This window comes from Branchiostoma lanceolatum, chromosome 13 (genome assembly GCF_035083965.1).
Source record: "Branchiostoma lanceolatum isolate klBraLanc5 chromosome 13, klBraLanc5.hap2, whole genome shotgun sequence".
In the NCBI taxonomy this organism is placed as follows: Eukaryota; Metazoa; Chordata; class Leptocardii; order Amphioxiformes; family Branchiostomatidae; genus Branchiostoma; species Branchiostoma lanceolatum.
In genome coordinates this window covers 17,588,784-17,605,063 of record NC_089734.1, presented here as the reverse complement: position 1 = coordinate 17,605,063, position 16,280 = coordinate 17,588,784, and the positions used below count along the sequence as shown (strand labels likewise).

Sequence of the window (16,280 nt, the reverse complement as noted above, 5' to 3'; positions counted from 1 at the left end):
GACGTAATCCATTTACCAAACTCATGCATTTCAGATTCACCCATCCGTCGAACAATCTTCTTCGTGGGCTTGTTGTCAGCGGATTTCACAACGGGGGTCCAAAGGACTGACGAGTGATCGCTGAGACCCACTGGCGGGAGGATAGTTGGGCGCTCGTAGATGTCTTTCATGTTTGTTATAATCAAGTCCAATACTGCATCCCCTCTTGTTTTGTTCTTGACTACTTGTGCCAGGAGACCTCTGCTGCAGAGCTCCGAAATGTCCGTTCTGTTGAAGTCTCCAAGGAGAGCAAGGCCAATATCGGGGTATTTGGCACGAAGGTCATCACAAACCGTTACCAGGTGGTCGATCAACAAGTCCTGGTGGGGTGAGTTAGGGGGTGAGTATATTCCACAGACAACGATGGCTGACAAAGGTCTTGGAAGACGGTGAGGTCTTGCCCAAACCCATACAACTTCAACATTGTCAGGTACTGGGTATTCCGTCAACTGCCTCGAAGGTATCTGATCTTTGACATACACAGCTACCCCTCCTCCTCTTCTGTCTGTTCTGTGTCTTGAGTACAAGTTGAAGCCATCCAGTCCGATAGCGCGCGACGGGAGGGAGTTTGACAGCCAAGTTTCTGAGACAACACCGATGTCGACAGAGTGGTGTGACAGTGTGACTTGAAACTCGTCGAGTTTGTTCACTAATGATCGGTGGTTACATAAAAACATACGGGGAACGAGGACGTTCTTCCTTTCAGGACGAGTAAGGCGTTTACACTGTAATTGGCGGAGTATCCTCGGCCTTTCAGGAATGTGTCGGTACACCGGCTTGTTAAGCACATTAACCACGGATTTGCATATCAAGGGAATAGTTTGAGAGTAACACGCTGGCCTAATATTAGTTACAGTTTCAATTAGGCGAATACGGTTTCTACCTGCTTTACAGCCTCTGGGTCTGTTGGATCTCCTGAGTATTCTCATGTCCTTCAGCAGGTGCCTTTCCTGTGGTAAGAGGGGCTTTGTTGCAGATCGACACGCTCGTAGGAATTCCTGGGTGTATTTCAGCAGGGTCGCCATTACTGAGGAGTCGGTCACCACATTATGAAGAAACGGCTTGCGACAGTTCCACGGGGACTCAACAGTCAAAGTAGACAGTCCGTAGTAATCCCAGTATGTTATGCACCATATTAGACGAATATAACACCAGAAGCGACATCAAAACACGTTAAAATCTACTTAAAAAACGCACAGCATCAGGGACAAGTAAAATCCGTGGCCGCCCCTAAAAGCGCCACCTACCAAAAAAAAAGGTGCCCGAGTTGGATTCCAGGATGTCCCCAGACATGTCTGGACATGCGCCCTCGTTGTTGTGCCCTTGGGAAAGGCACTTAACACAAATTTCCTTACTTCACTGAGTAAATGAGTGCATAGCTTTGTCTAGGGACGTCTCTCAGATAAAACGTTAAAAGGAGGTCCCGTGTTTTAGGAGAGTGACACCTTGAGCACGTAAAGGGACCAATCATATCTTTCGAAAGAGAGTTGGGGCATGATGTGAGTGACTCAAAACGTCCCGGTCTTAATGGGGTAGGGAATGTCCCGAGCAGCCTTCGTAACCCCTGCTTCTCCTGGTGGGTCTGACCTAGGGTGAAGAGATGCTGCTACAGTAACATTTAGTTCAGTGCTTCGATGAGTAGCCCCATACGGCCTTGCACTGAGCAAGTTCGTTTTAACACGTCCGCTCAGCGATCCCCCTCCAGTGGAAAGGGTCGTATAATAAATGTAGTAGCAGTACTACTAGATGCCACGAACTTTCTACTTTTTGTCAATGGTTTACTTATCGACAAACACATTCGGGTTAATTACACAGTGTCCAGGCAAACTACTGTAAACTCAGTTATGTTCGCGGTAATAATGTTATTGTAATGCGGTGAAAATCAGAAGCATTAAACAACAGTGGTCGGGGGGGGGCATATTCGTGCGGAGATGTGTTCCCACAGAGAGATAACATTGAAACTAAATCTAGAGACACCTCAAAAATGTCAATATAAATGGTATATCATCAAATCCTTTTTTAGAACAACTTTTTGCTATTGGTATCTATGCAATATATGGGCAGTAAAAAAAAATTAACATATACATGATAATCTATTTATAGAAATAGTGGACTCAGCCCGTCAACACATTAGAAAACATAAGCTCTAACCTGGTACCCATATATTATGTACTAACTGACAGATGAATAAATTGAGAAATTTTCATGTCATATAAATTGAGGAACTTTCATATCGGACAAATTGAGGAACTTTCATGACATTAATGCTTTTACAACAAAATGGTTCCCGTTTGCTCTAACACAATTCTACTTCCTCAATAAGGTCAGCAATTTTGCCCTGAAAACCGAGCTTTGTATTTTTTGTGGATCGTGATAGGCCTGCATTGGCCTTCCGAATGCATGCTACTTATAAGTCTTTCTATAAATTTCAATATTTATCCCAATTTGACAATATACACGTTTTATGCCATTAAGAAAAGGAAACAAAAACCATTTACAGTGAGTGGTCAACAGATTAAGCAAATAAAAGATGTACCTTCATCAATGTCCAACAAAATATAGTTTCACATTAATAAGTGAGACACAATTCGACACCAGAGGTACAAAATGATGATGCAAATATGTGAAAAAGAAGCTGTACATGTATTTGCCATTTACTTGAAGTTTTGAAGAATGTTGGCTGTTGAAGGCAAGATAAGCAAACGTGTGATTTTTTTTCAGAAGCTACGGTTATTTTAATGAATATAATATATTCAATGTTTGTTTTTTTAACACATCTCTCAGTTTAATATTTGAATACATGGCACAAAGTTTTCCTTGTACTGCTTTTTTGTACACCAAAAATAACTTTCTTGCCTTTCTAGCTTTTCTCGTTTTTCTTCATTTAACTTGTGGACGAATTTTCTTATATTTAGAATTTGAAGAAAGAAAACATGAAGAATTAGTCTGATTTTTTCCTTGGAAATTCTCACAACAAGGAACAGTATATATCTCAATAAGATTCTAACCCTCAAGAATTTCTAAGATTTCAAGTCTAAATTTCTTGTTTTTATTGACCCCAAGATTATTTTTCTTGTTATGTTCAAGAAAATGATAGAATATTTCTCTCCCCTTTCTTAAATAATCTTACTTCAAGATAAACTTTCTAATGAAAAAAAATCTTAACTCGTGGATATGATGTATTTCTTAAAATCAGAAAGTGTACTTCTTTGAATAAATTATGAATAAGAAGAAACAAGAAAAATGTATTTTTGGTAGTGTAAGAGATCTTCACATATTCTACCATTTCGGAACCCATTTCGAAGCATTGGTAACAGCTAATGAGTTGACTGTAGCTTGCGTCAAATATCTGAAGGGTATATTATTACTTTTAGACGTCAATATATGAGCATATACGGTTTTACGTTTTCTAAAATAAGGCCATATATATTGATTTGCTTATATGAATGACATCCCCGTGCGCATCAATTTCGTCCGTTTCCAAAAACAAATGTTTGACCATATTGTAAACCATACAGGAGCTGCTTCAAAATGAAGAAAAAAATATAAGCTGTAAATTGCAGAAAAAATATTTCGAAAAATGGATGCTTGTAGAATGTCCAAGTAAATTCGAAGGTCAAAGAAGAAGTTTTGAAGGAACAAAATTAAAGAATGTATATTAGCGTGTACTAAAAACTCAGTTTCTTTAGTTTTGTTCATCCTAGATGTCAAAATGAAGGCAATTCTTTTTTCCGATCATTTTTTTTTAATTCGCGCTCTCTAATCAGGTTTGGGGTCCATAGAGGATGTTATCCATATAATCAAATCAACATGGCCTAAGCAAAAAAACAAAACAAAAAAAGCATGTACTTACCCAGGCAGACGTTGTTGTATTGGTCATAGACCTCCCCCTCTGGACATATTGGGAGTGTTCCTGTAGAGAAGATGATTGTGTTTACATGAAATGCTTTCTTTGGAAAAAAATACATTTTTTAAATAAATTTTCAGCCATACTGTGACAAAAACATAGTATATGTAAGGCATTAACAGTTTTTCTTGGTCTATTACACAAACGAAGAAATATCAAGTTCCATTTCATTTAAGAATATAATACAGTACCCAAACATACGTACCTGCACAATATGCTTGATTACAGCTTGTCGGTGGCACCAACTCGTACACGTAGAAAACCCCATTTGTATCCACACACCGTTTGACCTGGATGTTCCACGGGAAAGGACAACAGTTCCCCGGTACACCGTAATTAGGACAAACCGTTCGGTTGACTACAGTACTGTCTGTCGGTAGGGTTCCGTTCATCCATATAGGAACCTGGGTCCCACAGTGGTACGGCTCCACACAGGTTGTAGGGATCTCACCGCCAACATAACTGATGAACCGGTACCAGCCTTTTGATAAAGTGTTGTCACATAGGAGAGAGTGTCCTGCCTCCACCTCGGCTGCTGCACTCCGTCTGACTTGGTTTATCTCGTGGTAGTCTGTACAGGGGTCGGTACTGACGGCCTCGGTCATTAACACTAAAACAAGCCAAGAAAAAAGTCATATTGTTAATATTCTTAATGCCGACAGGTGTGCATGTAGATCATTTAAGGATGTTGCAGACTCTTTAAAACTAATCTTCATATGTTTGGAGTTTGTCTTAATAGCAAAACTGGACACCGTCTGCACGTAAAAGTATATTCCTAATAAGGTAAAGCTTCTATTTTGTTCAAATTGAAGACTTGGCTAAATTCAAAAGTTCAAATCACCCCATGTAATAAAGCAACGCTTTACGCACTGCTATGTCTGTATTTCGTGTTAATGCGTTGTTTATATTTTGTATCTGTATTGCAAGTATAACGACCCTTTGAATAACACACCAGCTTCGCTCAAAATTTGTATTAATCGCCTCCCGTAACTCATTGTGTAGGATAATCGATATTAGAGTTCCCACAAAGTGACAAAGTTTTAGATATTCATCGACAGAAATGACCACTTTCACCAATCCAGTGTACCATTTCACTCAAATAACAACAACGACAAAGTGTACTCACTTATAACAGCTAGGAAACCTAATACGGCTGACTTCCATTCAGCACTGGACTTCATGGTGGCTTTGAGTAAACGCGCCTACCGCATAATTAACGTTTACCACAGTTGTCTATCCCGTATCACGGGCACAGAAACACAAGGAAGTCTTCCTTGTCAAAAATTGTCACAAAACGTACGACGTCCCAGCCAACATGCACTGTTATCGCCACCGATGAAAGGGGTTTACTTAACAAATATTTGCCGTGTATGGCGGCAGCTGTTAAAGGTGATAGACCCTAACTCATTGTAAAGGACGCAGAGATTAGCATAGCAGTAAAAGATTACTCAGCTGCTACTCTGTCAGAGGCATGGCGTATTTAGGTATTGGGGCCTTTCTACATGTGACACTTGATACGAACGACGCTGTAAACTTGAAGTGGTTTAATATATTGACACAAAGGTGCCCGACCCTCCTGAATAAGTTTGGAATATCTGATAAATAGACGGGTTTTGAGCGATTGTGTTAACAACACCAAAATTCAATTCGTTGGCTTCGTCTATTAATGGTGTTTGCGCTACAGAATTGCATTAGACTTGTTTACTTCCCAACGGGGAGAAACGAGTTCGTCGTAAACAACTTTGATTGACAGGCTATTTGGACAGACTTTGCTGACAATTTGTCTTGTGCAAATTTCCTGCTGGCTGGATTATGGGGGAGGACCAGGAGGGCTAGACAAGTCAAAACTTTACAGAACTACAAACTTGGTCTTATTTTCTTACCGCGGGCTGGGGAAGAGCGCAACCATGAAGCTTTCTCCCGCCGTGGTGGCGATGCTTCTCACTGTCTTTATGACAGGTAAGATATTTTTAAAAATAGTACCGAGTAATCTAAACCGCCTTATGTTAGACAGTATAACTAACCTGATCGAAAAATGGCGAAAAATGAACACAAGGCTCCCGATCTCGTAGACGGCAATCGCGCATCGAACTCGCTACGACCAAGAATGGATTTTTGTCATTTTTGATGATTTTAATGTTGGAATGTAATGTAAAATGTAAAAAGTATGATTGGAAAGACAAGACAGTAAGTTCACTGCCAAATTGGGATGGAGTTAATTGACTAATACCCCTATTCCACTAGAACCGCGCTCTCGCCTCGCGCTCTCTCTGCGACCTCAAATTTGCTGGAGCGCGGAGCGAGCACCGAGAGCGCGCCAACGTCGCCCTGTGAGCGTGAAGGGAGAGCACGGAGAGCGCCATGCATACCGTCACCTCGGCGACTGTTTTTAACATGTTGTCGTTCCAACAATGAGCGCAGAGAGAGCGCCGTAAGAGCGCCCAATGATGGATCAAAGGGACGCAGCGGGCACATAAGGAGCGTGCAAGGGTCGCAGCGAGTGCTCTACGAGGGTTTAGGGCCCTGTCACACTTGTGCGTATTTTCAAGGGCGCGTGTTACTTTTTGTTTGGTTTTAGTAAATTTTGCGGGGAGGAAGTTGTCTTCTACTTTGACCCACAGTTATTAAACCAAAGAATTACTTCTTCGGCTGCAAACTTAACCTAAACCAAAAACATGTTATACAGTGGTACGCAACTCATGCAAGCTTGTATATACGCAAAACTGTTACAGGGGCTTTAGTTGTCTCAACTGTAGTTCACACAAATTTCTTTCTTAGAGTGGTTTATTTCTATGAAATTTCGCTGTCAAATCACTTTTCCGTAAAGGATAATTTTCTAATTCAAATCATGGGTAATTGAAATTGATGAATAACAGCAAAATTAAATTGATTTCTAGTGAATCATATAGAATCACTTAGATGCATAGTTTCTTCTTTGTTTAGAATATCTTAAGTCACTTTAAAATCTTTCCTATAAGTTCAAATAGATTCAAAGTTGTAGTTTCAAGTGTTTGAAAATTTAGAAATATTTAAACCTTAGGTATTATTTCATCTGAAATAGTTCAAACCTGTAACAGATATTGTCAAAAACCTTAAGGTGACTCAGAACTGACAAATCACTTTGTAAAATCATAGTTTGTACTTTGCTTATGATCAGTAGAAGATGTTAAGTTTTTGCGTAAAAATGTAGTAGATGGACAATATTACTTTCTCCAGAAATTAAAATGCATCATTGTGTTAAGTTAAACGGCTTTCCTCAAGTTAAGCTTCTGAATATCATATTTACTAGACTTTCTGAGAGTAAGACGTAAAAGTATCCCGGACACTCCTACCCTACTCGACCGAAACCTCTGCTTGGAGAATAGGCTAGTTGGGCGCTGGGCGCGTGTCATCGAAGTGCAATGACGTATCTGTCGTCTAAAGTCACTAATGAAGGTTGCTAGGGTAGTCCGTATTAATAAGGAAGGTTGCATGACGTAATATTTACATACAAGCAGCCATCCCACCAACATGTCAAGAAGGTTAACACTAGACTAGCGCGTTAGAATAAGCACGAACATCCTGTGTATTTCATTATTTTGTTTCACTGAGTCTTTAATTTTCTCCAATCGTGATTTTTCTCCGAGTTATGAATCTTTAAAGGTTAACTCTCGGGACATGCCAGGTCACTGTAACTGTTTTCACAAGCAATGCAAATAGGAAATCTCTTTGAAAATGGCATGGATAACAAACTCTGAAGCAATTTGGAGACAAACGGCTATCAAGTTGCTGAATCAACACACAGGCAGCGCAGACATTTGTAATAATGATGCTAAAGTGTTGGTTTATCAAATTGCTAAGCTGTGTTCATCTAGTGTTTTTCTTCACCAAGCATTTCCCACACTGCTCCAGATCCAGCTATGATATTTGATGGAAAATATTTCTTTGCCTCTGAAGGATGACTTATCTTAGCATCTATTATATTGCCTGCTGACTTACTCTCGAACATTAGCCGCTCGCACCGAACACCAGCCGACCACAGCCAAACTAGCTCCCGAACAATCCTAATCATGGTCGGGGAAAAGTCGAGAGGCCATGTTCGGCTATGTGTAACCGGGGTTTACGGGTGTGACGGTTCGGGGGAAAGGGGTGCACTTGTGTTAGGAGTACTAGTGGACGCTCTGCTGTATTAGATTTTGAGAGTGGACCCCTGTCGCCTGGACAGTTGGCTGGTTTGGCGCGTGATATTTAAATGCGACGACGTATCCGTCGTTCAAAAACAAATAAGGAAGGTTACTAGGGTATTATTAATCAACAAGGAAGGTTGCTATGCATGTTCAATGACGTCTTGTTTACACATAAGCAGCCATGCCACAAACATGTCAATAAATTAATTCCAGACTAGTCCGTTAAGAATAATAAGTTTATTGCACAACAATTGAACAAGGTACAAAGTATGGCATTCACTGGTACATAGATAACATTCTATCAGGCTAACCAATCTATCTTATACAATATGGTGTAGTAGTAGTAGTAGTAAATTGTTTATTGATAAAAAACACATGAGAAAAAACGGCATTGCAGTATAGAGACTGAATTGCGCCGCAGCTTACAATCACGTACACAGTAAAGTCGACACAATCAGAGTACTATGTACAACAGACGATAACAGTTCATATGTCCAAATGATCGTTGACTAATACAATTAAAAGCTAGATTTCAGTTCGACATTACTACTAAAAGCAAGGTTAATGTCCAGCCGGAATAACAGATCAGAGTTTTTGTCCGCCAAGGAGTTGCGCCAGCGCAGGTTTGGCACTCGTGGTGTATCGTTTAGTACCCCTGGCTTGAGAGTACTGGAGTGAGTTCCTCAACAGTCTGCCGTGCTGTTCTCCTCGAGTCGGAGGTAGCCAGGAACAGAAACGTGGCGATTGTCTCACTTTGTTTGCAAAGTTCACGCAGAGGTCGTGTCTGCGGTCAGAAAGAGTTTGCAGATTTAATCCTCTCAGTGTGTCCGTATACGAGTTATACTGGCGACCCAATATGATCTTACAGGCATGTTTCTGAACGCGTTCCAGTCTGTTGATTTGACTGTTGTTGAGGGCGGCGTTCCAAACTGGGGCTGCATACTCGAGGAGCGGTCGAACATACCCGCAATAGATGGCCGTCAGGTCCTCTGTCGGAAGGCCAGCTCGGCGCAATCGGCACAGCAGAAAGAGGCGCTTGCTCCCCTTTGATACCATACTGTCCACTTGTGAGTCCCATCCCAGGTCGGACTGGATCTGAAGTCCAAGAAGTCTGGCTTGTGTTACTACCCTGAGTACTTGGCCTCCCAATGTAAGGACTGGGGGAGGTGGGGGTCGTTGCATAAAGCAAATCTGTAGAACTTTGCACTTCGTGGGATTCAGCAGCATATGGTTTCTCTCTGACCAGTCGTCTAACTCGTGTAAGTTGTTCTGCATGGTTGAAGGTGAGTAGACCGGTCGGATTTCCCCCAGGTTTAGATCATCGACATACTTCCAGTAGTCGCTGTTTAGTGTCCCAGCATCGTTGATCATGGCCAAGAAGATTAAAGGCCCTAGCAAAGTTCCCTGAGCCACCCCACAGGTGAGTGACTCCCAATGTGATAGTCCATGTTGGTAACGTACCCGCTGTCTACGGCCCGACACAAAACTGCATACCCAGGGCAGAAGGGAAGACCGCGCCCCCATTTGTACGAGTTTTGTGATAGCTGTCGTGTGACAGACTCTGTCAAATGCCTTGCTGAAATCTGTCAGTACAAGGTTACCGACAGATTGCTTCCTCTCTGCGCCTTTGAAGAAAAAGTCAAGGATGTCTACCAAGCAGTGGGTTGTGGAAATTCCTCTGAGGTTCCCGAACTGTCTGGGGTCCACAGTAGGTAAGATGTCGCGGAGGAGCCACGTGAGGACGAAACCCTCCACTACTTTGGCGAACTGTGATGTTAGCGACACTGGTCTGATCTTGTCCAGGTCTGCTGGTTGTTTTTTCGGGACGGGGATGACGATCGCGTCCCGCCACTCCGGTGGTACTCTGCCCTGTCGTAGGGATGCATTTGTGATGTCGGTAAGTGGGGTGGCGAGCTCGCAGGCGAACTCTTCGATGAGAGTAGGCGGGATGGCATCAGGACCTGGAGCCTTGGTCACCTTTACCCTTTGCAGGCGATGGTACATCTGCCATGGGTCAATCTGCGGCGGTGGAGTGGTCGGTAAGAATGCTGGTAGCATGGCTGTGTCCAGAGAAGGCAGAGCCTGGCAAATGGTAGCTAGGTGGGTGTTGATGGCTCCAGCGATGGCGGTCATGTCTGTTGAGTCCACACTAGGCACGTGGACAGTGGGAGTAGATTTGGAGAGGTTTGCCAAGCGTCGCACCTGTTTGTGCCACTCAGACGGGTCTGTTCTCTTCAACCTCTCGACATGATCACTGTAGAAGTCTTTCTTTGCACGTTTGCATCCGCGGTCAACCTTGTTCCTCAGGAAACGGTAAAGTACCATGTGGCCTGTTGTCTCCTGTGGATCAAGTCTTTAAGCAAGGCTGACATCCATGATTTGTCCTTGTGATGTAGAGAGCATTTCCTTGGGGGGAAGTGCTTCTCTATGGCAGAGTTCAAGGTGCGGTAGAAAGCAGCGGTTTTCTCCTCCACTGTGTCACTTTCCAGTACTTCACTCCAGTTGTGCGAGGTGATCCATTGGCCAAACGCCCGTATGCTGGAGTCTGGTAGAGGACGAACGACGACCTGCTTTGTTTTGTTTGGCATCTGTGACCGGACTCTTGGCTGCCACCAGACAGCTTTGTGGTCACTAGTTCCTATCGGGTTTGTGACCACAGGGGTTAGGTAGAAGGACTTGAGGTTGGTGACTATGACGTCCAACGTGGCGTCCCCAGGGGTAGGGGCGCTGACCACCTGTTCCAGTCGGTGTGACAGGACGAGGGGCCTGTAGTCGAGACGATTGTAGTCGCCGGCAAGTATTAGACCAACGTCTGGATTGTGTGTTTTCAGAAGGTCGGCTGTGTTGACAAGATGTTCAATGAGGAGTTGTTGAGGCTTAGAGTTGGGCGGGATGTAGGTAGCACACACTGCAATAGCTGGCACCTGACGTGGGAGTCGCTTGGGACGGACCCACACCCACACACACTCAAGTTCTGTAGGTACTTGGACTTGAGAGATCGGTCTTGCCTGTACATTCTCGTGGATGTAGATAGCAACTCCACCTCCTCGTCGCTCCGTTCTGCTTGTAGAAAAGAGCGTGTAATTGTCAATGTTCAGGAACTCACTAGGCATTGCGGTGGAAAACCAGGTCTCCGTCACGATGGCAATGTCGGCCTTGTACTGATGTACTTTAAGTTCAAACTCGTCTAGTTTGTTCATCAGCGAGCGAGCGTTGCACATGTAGACAGACGGAAGACCTGTAGTGGTCCTTTGTTTCGGTGGCTGTAGAGGTACGCTAACTAGGTTACTGGCACCTGCATTCCTGCATGTCTGTTGTTGTTGACGAAATTGCTGGGAATATTTGCATATGAAGGAACCAGAGGGAGGGCGATGGCCGACTATGGTAGAGATCTTGCGAGCCCTACCTCTTCCAGCTTTTCTCCCTCGAGGTCTGCATCTCCGCAGCAATCCATTGAGTTGGAGTCTACCCTTGATAGTCTTGCTTGCCCATGGATCCACAGGGGGCATAGAACGTCGCAAGCTTCTAAGGAAATCCAGGGAGTATCGGAGGACGCCAGAGGCCGCCATTATCCTAGCTTGGCACAGACCGCGTCGGGGATCCTCGGTTACACGTCAATAATCCAGTGGGAAACGTCAGGTTTCGCTTCTAGACAGTCCTTGCACGTTCACGTAACACATAAAAACATCTATATTGCACAATCCCATAAAAAAAAACGTTGGTTGAAGACACCAAAAGCACTCCTGTAGGGGAGAGGTACAAAACCGCGGCTGCCCGCTACAGGAGCGCCACCTACGTAGTAGTATGGGATGACAATGGGATTTTACAATCGTTGGAGGAGTTTCTTACGTCTAGACATTCTTTGATATATTTACCTTCGCCGAGAAGGTTATGCAGAGGGTAGTGTTTGTATGTATGTATGTATGTATGTTTGTAAAGACCAGCATAACTCAAGATGGCTTGGATGGATTGTCTTGATATTTGGTAGGTGGGTAGGTCTTGATGAGACTAGGAAATGATTAGATTTTGGAACCCCTAGGGGCTTGTTACGGTACTGCAGCGGAACTTCCTGTTTCGATATCTCGTGTTCTGGACAAGCTATGGAACTGATTTTTGAGTGGTAGATAGCTCTTTGGACAGAGAGTAAGTGGTATAGGTTTTGGCCCCCTAGCGGCTTTTTTGAAACTGCAGGATCAGGTTTTGGTTCAGACTGTGAAAGGGAATAACTCAAGAAGGGATTGCTGGATGGTTATGATTTTTGGTAAGTAGATAGCTTGAGTGATGATGTACATGATTAGATACTTATTATGCAAATCAGTATCTAATTTGCATAATTAATGAGGAAAGTTTATACATCCGCCAAGTTCCACGAAAGGACTCTGAAACATGTGGCATATGTAACTGAAGAAGAGAGAAATATTACTACATATCAATTATGCAAATGAAGACATCATTTGCATAATTAATGAGAAAATACTATAACTCAAGATGGGCTTGATGGATGGTAATGATTTTTGGTATGTAGTTAGCTAACGTGATGCTTTGTGTGATTGGACGATAATTATGCAAATCAGATTCTAATTTGCATAATTGATGAGACAATTTTAAAAAAACCCGCTGCGTTCCATGATATGACTATTGACATATGTGAAATTTGTTACTGAGGAATTTTGATGGATAAAAAATATGCAAATGTTGGCCTAATTTGCATAATTAATGACAAACTACTAAAATTCCATACATGTAAAGGATGGCAATTTCATACTTCTGTCATTTGGAAGTTATGTGAATGTGAACATCGTTGAATCAAATTATGCTGATAAGGACTCCATTTGCATAATTCATGATAAATGTTACTTTGTTAGCATAACCTTCTTTGTTAAGCTCATACTTTTGTTTTTTGGGTGAAGAAGATCAACTGGTATGATTTATAATTGATGACAAACACCCCTGATACGTCAGTCATAAAGGTTAAAATCATTTGGCGAAGGTATGAGGTCGTGGAACTCTAGTTCCCAATGTATACCATGCATGGGTTGTCACATGTCATTATGTACTTAACTTTGCTGTTCAAGTCCATGGAGATAAATCCTGGTAAATCCGACGATAGCATGTAGTATAGTGAATTACGTATATCAAAATATTAGGGACATACATTCAAAAAGTGATATTCGTCTTCAACTACCTCTGGACAAAATGGCCAAACCATCTGGTCGATAAGAAATAAGCACGACCGTACTGTGCATGTTATCATTTTGAAGTGTCACAAGTGTCACCGAATCTTTTCTTCAATCGCCCCCGAAACCAATCCTAATCATGGTTGAGACCATGCTTGGCTATGTGTAACAGGCCCGGGGGCTTAAGGGTGCGCCTTAGGTAGCTGTTATTATAAACAGGGGGCGTGCGAGTGTAAGGGGTGGACGTCCTGCAGTAGGTGTTTAAAATGTTTGAGAGTGCCCCCCTCTCACCCGGACAGTTGGCTGATTGGGCACGTGACATCTAAATACGATGGCGTACCTGCCGTCTGAAAATATTAAGGAAGGTTGCTACGGTAGTCCTTATAAACAAGGAAGGTTGCTATGCATGTCCGATGACGTCATGTTTACACACAAGCAGCCGTGCCACAAACATGTCAATAAATTAACTCCAGACTAGCCTGTTGAAATAACACGACCATGCTGTGCATGTTATTATTTTGGAGCGTCATTGAGTCTTTTCTCCAATCATATTACATTGTCAATATAGTAACTCGCATTGAAAATGACATTAGTAACAAATACTGAAGCAATTTGGATACAAAGGGCTATTCATGCAATTCGACAGTGTGTCAGCACACAAGCAGCGCATACATTTCGCAATAATGATGCAAAAGTGTTGGTTTGATGAAATTGCTAAGCTCTGTACATCTAGTGTTTTACTTCACCAACCATTTTTCCATACTGTTCCAGCTCCAGCTATGATCTATAACGGAAACAATTTCTTTGCCTCTGAGGGATGGCTTATCTTATTCAAACAGATCAACTGTACACCGGCAACATGCAATAAGAACTATTATGTAAATAGACGATCGTTGAAGTCGGTCATACCAAAGCAGATTTGCATCATTTATATCGTATAACAGGCCATTCACTGTTTCACGCCTGGAGTCTTCAGTAAAGCACGGCATTCAACATGATTATTTTCGCAATAGTGCTAATTTCCAAGACGCTGAAAACGGAAAAAGATCAGGGAAGGTTGCTAGGGTAGTCATAATAAACAATGAGATTTCGATGCAGGTCATATGATGCCATGTTGAAACAAAAACATGCCGAAAACTTATGTCAAAATTGTTAACAAATACTATAGTCGTTACAATTGTTACGTTGATGCTGTAGTGTTGTTATGAGTTATATGCATGTTTTTATTAAATGCAAACATAACGGTGCTGGTCTTCTGTCATTTGGAAACTATTCCATCACATTGGAGGGATAAAGTCGTGTCTTATCCAAATTGCTTTAACCAGCCAACAGGATATTTCAAATGATACTAGATTGATTCGGTAAGACCCCCATTCCACTTGGACGGCGCTCTCACCGCGCTCTCACGACGACCTAAAATGGTCCAGAGCGCCGTGAGAGCGCCGAACTCCTGGAAAACGTGCTCAAGTGGAATCTCTACGGCGACCCTTGCGCGCTCTCAGCGTGACCAAAATGTCAAATGTCAGCAGCCTTTTAAAGATTTCACAGATCACTCAACGAATTCCAAAGATAAAGAAGGAATTTTTGTTACGTTTTATGTGCTTTGTATGTTGTCTTCTCAGTCATACCTTTACCTCTTGCATCATATTTGAATGATAAAATCAAGGGAAAACAGATAAATTTTAGTCGCTGCACGGTCGCTCAGTGTGTGTCTTAAGAAATATGTGTATGTTAAACTTGTTTTTTCTGTGTTGTCGGTCATGTAAACTTTTTGCAATAAATATATTTTATCATTTTACGTTATATTAGAAACGTAAATAACAGAATTTTGAAACACATTTTGAATCACTGACAATAAAACTTGGAGGGAATGAAATTTGTTTGAACTACAATTAAGACCATTCAATCCTCATAGAGCGCTCGCTGCGATCCTTGAGCGATCGCTGCGGCCCTTTGATCCCACCTTGGGCGCTCTCACGGCGCTCTCATGGCGCTCTCACGGCGCTCACCGCGCTCGCTCCGCGCTCTCTCTGCGCTCTCTCGGCGCTCGTTTTTTGATCGCCATCCTCGGCGCTCTCACGGCGAAGGTTTTGAGCATGTTTAAAACCATGGTGAGGCTAAGTTGACGGCGCGCATGGCATTCTCGCCGCGCTGTCGGCGCTCTCAATGGCGCTTAAGCCGCGCTATCGGCGCTCTTACGGCGACCTCATTTTGGCCAGATCACCGTGAGAGCGCGGCGAGAGCGCCGTTGGAGCACGGATGGAGCGTCGTCCAAGTGGAATGGGGGTATAAAGCACAATGTTAAAAACAATTGTCAATATCACGGTGCTTCTTTACAAGGCGGCCAAGCGCCGAGATTCCAAGGCACTGAAAACTTATATTAACTACGGAACAAGTATAAGGAAGGTTGATAGGGAAATCAATCTAAACAAGGAACGGTTGCTAGCTATTTGCTTTGCAAGAAACATGGCGTCATGTTTGCCCACATTCAGACAAGCCTTAAATTTGATGTGAAGGAGGTAAACTCGAGATTGGCCGTTGAAGTGAATAAGATGATACCATGCATATATCTTTGTTTTTCCTAATTGTGAAAATATGGTATTCTGTAATTTTCTGCCATTAAACTGAGGCTTTTATTCCAATCGTTCTCAAGAACAATATCGAATTAGGGATTCAGCTTGAGATGTTCGGCATCTTTTGCAATTTCTGTAGGTCCTTTTTTTCGTTCAGGGGCATAGTAATATCCGATTGCTCATAATTCCTACGCATATACTGATGAACTGTGAGCTTTGAAATTAGACAAAGATGATATTTGGTAAAGACGGTAAATAGTTTGTACAAAACGTTATTAGGGAAGGTTGCTATTAATATTATAAAAATGTTATCAAACGATCAGGAAAGTTGCGATGCATGTTGTCCAAAGTGATCTTTACACATAGGCAGTGCCGTCATCTTTAAATGATGGTGCCATTATTGTATCTTATTATTTGT

At 42.5% G+C, this 16,280-nt stretch overlaps 1 protein-coding gene across 2 annotated transcripts in view; it reads left to right on the top strand.

The window, feature by feature from the left end:
* The first annotated feature begins 5,558 nt into the window (after window positions 1–5,558).
* Window positions 5,559–16,280, top strand: part of LOC136447510 (von Willebrand factor D and EGF domain-containing protein-like) — a 43,321-nt gene continuing 32,599 nt past the window's right edge. Inside the window, exon 1 of one of the 2 annotated variants that reach the window (XM_066446507.1) lies at window positions 5,559–5,905. In XM_066446507.1, coding sequence (XP_066302604.1) covers window positions 5,854–5,905 — 52 coding nt within the window. In that variant the 5' untranslated portion in view covers window positions 5,559–5,853. The remainder of the gene's footprint in view (window positions 5,906–16,280) is intronic. The other variant, XM_066446509.1, reaches the window with a different exon arrangement.